Below are 9,761 nucleotides of genomic sequence, written 5' to 3' on the forward strand. Positions count from 1 at the left end.
TTTACGTTCACCTACTTCTAATTGCCTGGGAGTTCCCTCAGAATTAAGAGGTGGGAATTGAAGCTGTTGTGACAAAGCCATCAACAAATAAGCCTGATGGCACCACTGCATTTTCTGGAGCTGTTGATTGCACACTTTTCCTATTCACTAAATTCATTTCTTAAAGGTGCTCACTAAAAAGGGGGAAAATCGTTAAAAGCACAGGTTGACTTAGGTTCCTGTGCCATACTGTCAGACTGAACTATCTTTAAAAAAACAAACCAGCAAACAGAACTCTCCAGCTAAGCAGACTGTGATTACACTGATGTGATAGACTCAATTACTTAACTGCCAGGGGCCTAATGCTGTTCATGCAGACAGAAGCAAAGATACACATAAAATTACCGGAATATTCAAGATATCTCCTGATATCTTAAGAACTATGATTTTCTTTTCTTTTCAGAAGTTCATTAAAAGCAACACAAGATCTGTTTGGGCAGCCAGAAGACAAATTCAGATATATAATAAAATAAGGATTTCCTGGCCAAAGTGTGGCAAGGACAATTCATAGTTAAAAACAAACAAACAAAAAGAGCTAAACAGCCAGATATGGTCACTATGTTTTAGACACATCATTTAAAGTACAAAAACTATGCCTCAGTATTTGCAAATTAAGTATTGGCAAGCCATTATGTAAGTTAGATGCAAAATAAAATCCCAAGCTATTTTTGATAAATCAACAGAAGTTGTGCTTCAACATAGCTCTTGCTGACTTTACTGATATAAAGATAGAATATTCTGGGTTTACAGCAACACTGCAGATCTGCTGCCTAAGAACTGGTGATATGGAAAAGAAATTGTTTACATCCACACGGGCTAGAAACTGGGGGTTTTTTTTAAATATTTGTTTCAAGTACCACAGAATTGAATTTCAGAGTCACTGACAGAAAACAGAAAGTGAAACCCTGGGAAGATTTGTGACCCAAGCCCCCAGCTCCTCAGTCCAGAACCTTGTTGGTGGGGATATTTGCATGTGAAACAGGGAGAGCTGCTACAGAAATACCAGTAACTGCAGGACTGCTGCCTCTGAGGCAGCTGCTGATTCCCCACGGAGCTCCCGGCCACACTGACACTGCCAAGGATGTCCATGATTCACCAGCACAACACCATTTACACACTTGACAAAAATTCCTACAAGATCAAGTCAAAATACAGACTACAGGTCTTTTTTTACAAGCATCTTTTGAGAGCCATCTAAAATTTGTATTTCACCAGGATTCATTCATAAACCAGGACTACACTAAATCAGGATTCTCCCAAGATGGGACTTACATAGATGCAGTTTAACTATTTCAGTACAGGATTTTAGAGCAGCAAGCAATAAAGCTATTTCTGCCAGAGACAGCCCTTAAAACATTTTCACACCACCATTCACAATAACAATTAAATCCTGATGGGAATGACCGAGCTCTACTACATCCTAGAATACAGACACAAGATCACTGTAGACAGGCTCTGACTCAAACGCTGAGATTCAAAATAAATGGACCAAAAAACCCTACCAAAATGCACACAGCAATAATTAGAAGCCAACAAAAGTACAGACCTTGATGCTCCAGCTTCAGGATACAGAAAATCTTTTTAATAACAGATTACCCACACATCTAATGCTTTGGTTATTGAGTATCTACACAAAGCAGTGACTAACAATATTGCTAAATACATTTTTATGCTGCTACAAGGAAAACTCTAGCTTCCATTATTTCATAGAACCTCTTTTTATTTCCAGCTGCCACCATGGACAGTTTCCTATTCCAAACAATATGCCAGTTATTCATAACCCACGGGGAAAGAAAAGCCCCAAAACAAACCCTCCCACAGCATCAATTCACTCAAACAACATTTTGAAAAGCCACTACTATTTGTGAACAAAAGATCCTGGGCCTCACAGTTATATTTTCGTCTAGCACATTGTTTACAATTATCTATTTTCAGCAACTACCCCAGCAGCAAAAAAACCCACAAGCAAATGGAGATAAGCCACAATACGAGAGAACCTCCGTGGAAAAGGTAGCTTTGTTTTCCAGGACCGTATAGGAAAATGCCTCCATATTTACTGCACCTGAAAGCCTGGGTGAATATAGGCCCTCACTCACGATATCAACACAACGAACACACCAAGCTCTCCACACTCACTGCTGCATGCTCACACATCCCTCGCACCCGCACTTGGAACCACCTTGCTGCTGAGCAGGGAGGGCGATAACCCAGATTTTACACAGCTTTTACTGTAAGGAATCAGACACCCCTGAAGGTACAACTCAACCACAACACGGAGCTCTCATTCACCGAGCGCGAACTCCAGCGCTCCTCTCGCCCTGCACACCCTGCTCCGGACACAGCAGCTGCAATTCCCCACCTTAAGGCACGTATGGACCGACACAGGGACAAATGTCCGGTTCCCTGAGACCGCCCCTCTTCCCTGCAGGCACACAGACTGCAGCACCTTCCCCTCCGCCCCGCACAGCCCCGGGGCCCGGGCACAGCGACAACGCCGGCTCCGCTCCCAGCACCCAGGGGACAGCGACTTCCACCCCCGAGCACCGAGAGCTCGGACAGGCAGGCCGGGCTGTGCCGGGAGCCCCTTTGCCCCCGCACATACAACACACACACAGAGCGCTGTGCCCTTCCACACTCACACACGCCCCTGTGCTTTCGCACACGCTCACACAGAACCGCTCTACCCCCGCCTCCCCAGGCACCGCCGGGTGCCCCGCTCCGCTCGCACACCGCAGGCTCGGCGTGCCCCGCTCACAGCTACACCTGCACGGAGGCTCGCCCCACACTCACACAGCAGAACCGAACCAATGCGCCCAGAGGGGCCCGGACACTGCAGCCCCACATCCTCTACACCCCGGCACGGTGCCTGCACGGAGAGCCCCCCCAAACACGGAGCCTCCCCGCTGTCCCCCAGTGCCCTTAGCCAGCGGGATCCCCGCTCCTCACCCACAGCGGCCGCTCCCGTGTCACCCCTCGCCTGCGCCCCCAGCCCTGCCCCGCCACCGCGGGGATCCCCCCGCTGCATCCCCGCTCCCGGGCCCCGCACCCGCCACCGCCCGGCCCCGGCGGCCGCCACAGCGGCTCCAAGCCCCCCGCCCTCCGCGCCGGCCCCGCTGGGCGCCCGCAGCCCCGGCCCGGCGCTGCCGGGGCCCCCTCACCTGCTTGCGTGGTGTCGCTCAGGTCGCAGCCGCTGCCGGGGAAGTCGCGCAGCTTCCTCCCGCTCAGGCACAGGATGCCCGAGCTGCCCGCCTCCTCCAGGGCCCGCTCCAGGCTGCGCACCGTGTGCGACTGCGGCAGAGCTGCCGCGCCCCAGTGCGGCCCCGACGAGAAGGAGAGAGTCAGGTGCGCGGGGATGCCGAGCCCCGCCGCTCCGCTCCCGGCCGCGCTGCCGCTCCCGCTGCCGTTGTTACCGCCGCCGCCCCCCTGCCCGGCCGCCATCTTGACCGGCCCCTCCACAACAACGGCCGCGGCCGCTGCGCAGGCGCTGCGGGGCCCGCAGGGGGCGCCGCGGGACGGGGCGGGGCCTCGCGGCGCTCCTCGGCAGCGCCAACCAATCCGCGGCGGCGGCGGCGGCGAGGGGCGGGGCTTCGTGAGGGGACGGGCGGCTGTGTGCCCGAGGGCTGGTGTGCCGCTAGGGAGCGCTGCCGGGGCTGAGGGAGCGGGACGGGGATCGGAGCGGTACCGATCTCTTGGTAACGGAGGCATCCCGGCAGCGGCGGGAGCCCAGGAGGAGGATCATCGGCTCGGCAGCTCTGGCGCCGCTGGGAGGGCGGCCCTGCCCGCTCCCCTCATGCCCCGCTCGGCTCTGCCCGCTGCCCTCAGGTCCCGCTCGCCGGTGCCGTCGCTGCTGCCCCGGCCCCGCACAGAATCGGCCGCCCCTCAGGCCCGCAGCTCTCCTGTGCCGGGAGCATCGGAGCCTCTGTGGCCTCTGCCTCGCAAAGCCGGGCACCCGCAGAGCCGGCAAGGACTGCGGATCCCCGCGTGTGGCAGCGACAAAAATCACCACGAATTGTCTGTGGCAGAACAAAGGCAAATGGAGCGAGCAGTTCACCCTGAAATGGGTGAAGGAACGCTCACAAAAGCCCCACTCCCACGAATGCGCCGAGCTCAGAATGTGAAAGGGCAGTGGGGACACATAAATCAGAAGCCCCTTGAAGGGTCCAGGGCCCAGTTACCTGAATAAAATGAAACAGACCTGGTGGCATTCTGGGTGGATGGATAATTACCTCTCCTACCAGGTAATCAGTCCTTGCTAGGTGCTGTATATTTCTCTTCCAAAAAATGGCTCTGGAGCTATGATTAGGAAATGCTAAAGAAAGCCTCACTGCCCCACATTTTAATGCAATTGTCATATGTTTGATGAGCAGAATCTGTTTTTAAGCCTTGAACCTCAGGAAGATACTTGAATTCTGGAATTGGTTTGGGTTGGGTTTTGTTTATTTTTGCATGCATATGTCATGCCTAATTGGGGGATCTAAGGGAAATTCCCTCTCCAGGGGCTATGGAAGAGACTGGCCTTCAGCCAGCAGCGTCACTGACAGACAGCTGAGCCATTATTGATCACTGAGGGCCAGAGCTGAAATCCGATGTGGCTGATGGTGTCTGGGTGACATTCAGCACAACCACTGAGGCAGGATCGGTGAGCAGGTCCTGAGCAGTGCAGGGTTCAGTGCAGAGCTCTGTGGGTTGGGGATCTCCCTGTCCTGGCACACAGATTGCCCTTCCAGCCAAGAGCTCTGTGTGCAAAATGCAGCTGTTGGGGAAGGGGTCCCATTGTCACCTGCAAGCAGGGTGGCTGTCTGCCTGCTCTGCCCTCAGCTCTGCCTCCTCACGGGGGCTGTGGCATTTCAGATGAATCCCTGCCAATCAGTCTGGCTGGGCCGCAGCTTCTGCTCCTGCCCTGAAAAAACCAATCATTGCCTGGATTCCCAACAAGAAAATCAGGCCAACCTGTATAAACACTGCTGAGTGCTGCCCTTGGTTGAGGTTCCAGCCAGAGAGGGTGGAGGGTGAATAAACCCAGACTGGTGTTGGGCCAAGTGTGTAGGATGATTTTGTCTGCAGACATGGAGCAGGAGGCACAGTGGCTCTGCAGCTGGTGAGAGTGAAGCAGAGCGGGAGCCAGGACCAGCTCCAGCACATAAATTTTACTAAACATTAGAGATAGTTGCTCTGAGTTTCCAAAGTGTGTGGCACGGCACAGGGCCAGCTCAGAGGTGCAGTTTGGTTGTTCTCCCTCTCAGCCACATCACTCAGCCTCTTGCTCTTTAGAGCCCAACTTAGATAAAGAAAAAGGTTAGCTCTCTTTGTATGAAATAGGTCTGACAAATTACCAAAGAGTTAAAGCATTTTTTTGTCACCAGAGTTCTCACATATTAGTGGCCTTTTTATCACTGTACCTGCAGGTGCCCATACAAAAAGCAAGCCAAGCTTGCTCGTTCTCACGTCTCACATCTTCAAAGGAACTGAAGTTTCCTATGCTGTGGGCTGGAAGCAATGTCTGAGGCTTTTCCTAACTGTTCACCAAAAATTCCCTATCTGCAAACTGTCTTGAGCAAATTGGTGCTGAGTCAGGCAAAATCTTGAAAGCTGACAGCACATTCCTGTGGTAGAGCAGATTTACCTGTGGGGGTCATTTATCACCTCCAGTAGCTGCACAACCAGAACAGATGTCTGGAATGCTAAGGTCTAATTACTTTTATTTCTAATTTCACAGCCTTTCAACAGTTCTTTTTTCCCATGCCCTCCTTTCTTTGTCATTTCACAAGCAAAACCAGAGTTGCTAGTCTAGTGGCAGAAGGCTCCCCAAACCAACCTTCCTGGCACAATGAGCCACAGCTGTGCCATCTCTCAGTTTCTCCTGGAAAAGAGAGATTGTTGCATTTCTTGTTTATTATGGAAGTTGAGTAGAAGAAGAGGTGGAAACACTCAGATGTTGTCATGAGACTGCACAAGACATATTTTCTTGCAGCCATGCCAGACAGAGTCAAGTTTCAGGAGTTTGAAAATTTCTGAAAATCTCACACTGCCATGAAGAGCTTCCACTTTGAAAGTGTTTGTGGTTACCCACATCTGCCCCAGATGAGATGAAACCTCATTAAGATATGACTTCAACAAATAGAATGTTAATGCCTGGAGGAATGAGATCTAGATCAGGCTTTGATCTATCTGACTTTCACCATGGAGTGCAAGATGTGGTTGCTCACAACTCTTGCAGTGAGGCAGCCCTTGGCACAGCTCAGAACCAGGCAGTGAGAGCTGTGTGCCCGTCCTGCTGCTCTGCCTGCTGCTCCTCTCAGCCCTGCTCAGCATCATGGCTCCCAGAGCTCCCCAGGGCACTGCCTTCTGCAGACAGCCAGACAGGATTATCTGCAGTGTTGCTGTGAAATTGATTGTGGCAGCAGGGACAGCAGGAGAGCGGTCCTGGGTCACCTCTGTCACTCTGCAGGCTGAGTCCCAGGGCAGGCCAGCGCTGTGGTGAGGACATCACAGCACAGTGACAGGCCGAGGTGCTGCCCAGGGCCTTGTGCAGAGTGATGCTCCCTCCACACCTCCACAGTGCTGGCAGCTCCACAAGCTCTGCCACCTCTGGCCAAGAGCAGGGATTGTCAACAGCAGGGACATCCCTGAAGCTTTCAGTGCTCCTGAGTAAAGTCCTTGAGGTGGACACACAGCAGGGCTCTGTCAGTCTGGACTGCCATTTCCTTAGAGAAATTAAATCCTCCTGAAATGTCAGCACTGATCTTTTTTGCATCCTTTAGAGACTTCCTTTTGCTTTAAGCAATTAAACAAGAGCTTTCCTACTGCTCTTGCTGTGCTTCTTTGTAACTACACTCAGTACTCCTCCATGGGTGAGACACTGAGGTAACACAGCCACTGTTCCTTCAACACTCCCAGGATCCTGGTGCCATCTCCTTGATGCCTTTTCAGATCCTTTGTGTTTACTTATCTTATCAGCACATGCTATATATGTCATGGATATTGCTTTTCTACTTTGAGACCTGCAGGTATGCACAGCTTCCCACAGGCAGTTAAAATAATCTCCAAATACCTGGATTCAAGATTCACACTAAAGTGGCACCATCTGGCCCATTTTGAAAGGAAAGCAAGGAAATTATACATATATTCCTTCTTAGATCAAAAGGCAAATGCCACTCTATCTCTGCTAAAGGGCAGTCATTTATCTGAAACACCATTTTAAAGAGCTAGAAACAGCTCAAAATACTCCAGCATCTGATGCTTGAAAATAAAAGAAGCAAGCAGGATTCTGTCTGTCTGCCTTGGCAAGCAATATCTGTTCTTTAAGTCTTTTTGTACAGACCACAATGAGAGAGCAGATCCGTTAATGAGAATATTCCTGATACCTTTCCCATTGGGAGCATCTGATTCATTGCACAGCTAGCAATGCTTCATTGAGCACCAGGAAACAGTTCTGAAGGCAGTGGGGAGGGAGCATCTCTCCTTACAGGCATCATTTCAATCCCCACCTATCCCAGCTACCTGCACTGCAAATCTCTTGTAGTGCTGCAGAGGCCTTTGTCCTTCACTGAGCATTTTGGTGTGATTTCAAGCAGGATTTGTCCTTTTATTCTATTTTGAATAACTTGTTTGCTGTGCAGTAGCACACTTGTCTTGATTGTTTCTTGGAGAGATTAGAAATGAAGCCCTTTCAGTGAAGGTTTACTTTGACATTGAGAGGTCCCTAAAAGCAGGATAAACTGAAACTACTCCTGCATGACAACAAGCAGCAGAGCCAAGGGTGGTGTACCTGTGAATCTCCATTTACTGGAATGTTGCCTGGCTGGTCACAGATTGCACTGAAGCTTCCAGCTCCCTGTCATCCTGTTCATGTGCTTTTTTATGGGATCACTGTGGGACACTCTGTATAGTCCAGAGGTACAGCTTGTGGGTGTTGTAGCAGTGGTTTTGCATGTGCCAGGCTGAGATGACAATTTTAATACACATACAGAGAGAGAGGGAGAGAAAAAGCCAATAACTGCTCTCTAAAAAACTCAGTTTTGCTCTCTGCAGGCTGCATCTGCTAAATTGTAAGAAGCAAAGGATTTTGTCATTATATGTGATCTTGTTTCCCTGAGCAGAGCTCAGTGATGTGTGTACCTCAGCCACTTTATGGCATACAGTGCATACATTCTGCATAAAAACTGAATTATCATCATCAATGTAGTTCATTCTGGGTATGGCTAAAATACTGTGTCACTGGAATTTTCTTCCAAGATCCCGAAGAAGTGTTTTGTTTTCTTCCATCTTCTCAAGAAGATGATTTTCAAGTGGTAACATATGGTTGAAAGGCCACATTCAGCATCTAACAATAGAACATGAGCTCTTTCTAGTGGTGCTTCTCCAATTTTGGAGCAAGCTATTGTAGCTGTACTGCTACCAGTGTTCCTTGTGAAGTGCTGAGAGTGATGGTCCTGGGGTTCTCATGAATGAAAAGGCCTAAACATCGCCCTTGTGGGCAAAATACAGTGTCACAAAAGTGATCAGAGTTTTGGCCCATTGAATTAAATGATTGTTTGTGCTTCGAGCAATTCTGGGAGAGGCTGGAAAGCTTCCACACCCTCAGATAAAAAATGTGTGCATGCAGATTCCAAGCCTTACCTTGACACGTATTCCAACAGCCACCAGGGCTTAGTTCCCAAGAAAAAAACATTTATTAGCAATTTAGTCATGTAGTTTTAGATCCATTTCATGAAAGTGAACAGTCACATATTTTGCAATTTTGTATTAAGTAACTGTGATATGAGGTGCTCCTGGGAGTAAGAGACAAAGTGGCCAGTGTTAATTCTGAGATCATGGCATAAGATTTGTTGCAACAATAAATCATGACAAGTAATTTAACATGCAGAAGATTCCTAAATCTACTTAGAGACCAAGAACACATTTCAGATAATACAAGTGTTTGACTGCTGCCATGTGTTCCTTTCTCCTACTGAGTTTATTTTTATTTAGTTTTAACTAAAAGCCTTCTAGGGCTCCTTGAGGTTTCATTGTATGACAAGGAGAGCATCTGATAAATTGAAAGGCCCAGTGCCCCAAAGTAACACTTGCTCTTTTGGAACGAGTTGGTCCTGCCTGTGCCTAACAAGGGAAGGAATACCTGGTGCCCTTGGCAGAGGTGCCCCAGTGCTCTTTGAGGGCTCAGCTTGATGGTTTGTTGCCACAGTATCAGTGAGTCAACACAAAACACTTCTAGAAGAAAGCATAACATAAACACCTCCCCCCTTTCCCCCTTCTTTGTTTCTTTTTTCATTGTTCATTTATTTATCTCCCTTTTTAGTTGTGAAAGTCACATTCCTGACATTTCTTTTTGAGGATGCAGAGTGAAGTCTGTCTGCCAGACACCTGCAGTCCAGGGCAGGGGGATTGTGCTTCAGAAGAGGCTCTGGCTCTTCAGGCCTTTTCACCAGCTCCAGCACGTGTCACCTCCGCTGTTGATGTGAGAAATTGCTCAGGACTGAGGTGATGGCAGTGCTCAGACACACTAAGCAAATGGGACACTTGCCAAGATGTTAAGAGGTCACAGACTGGCAGTTGAGAGATAAGAGCACATATCAGCTCATACTTCCCAGATGAAGAAATGTGGCTTGGAAAGGTTTTATCTCTGCCTTTAATGCTATGCACTTGAAGGGAAGCAGCTAATTAAACCTCTCAGCTGGTGAAGTGGAATTTGCTGCAAAAGCTGTGTTGTAATTCCATGAAAA

At 49.4% G+C, this 9,761-nt stretch overlaps 1 protein-coding gene across 5 annotated transcripts in view; it reads right to left on the minus strand.

The window, feature by feature from the left end:
• The window catches only part of LRCH2 (leucine rich repeats and calponin homology domain containing 2), a 40,079-nt gene extending 36,320 nt beyond the window's left edge, over positions 1-3,759 (minus strand). For all 5 annotated transcript variants that reach the window (XM_014265329.3, XM_014265328.3, XM_005484509.4 and 2 more), the window contains exon 1: positions 3,198-3,759. In XM_014265329.3, the coding sequence (XP_014120804.2) occupies positions 3,198-3,744 (547 nt within the window). In that variant the 5' untranslated portion in view covers positions 3,745-3,759. The remainder of the gene's footprint in view (positions 1-3,197) is intronic.
• Positions 3,760-9,761: the final 6,002 nt, after the last annotated feature.

This window comes from Zonotrichia albicollis, chromosome 14 (genome assembly GCF_047830755.1).
Source record: "Zonotrichia albicollis isolate bZonAlb1 chromosome 14, bZonAlb1.hap1, whole genome shotgun sequence".
Lineage (NCBI taxonomy): Eukaryota > Metazoa > Chordata > Aves > Passeriformes > Passerellidae > Zonotrichia > Zonotrichia albicollis.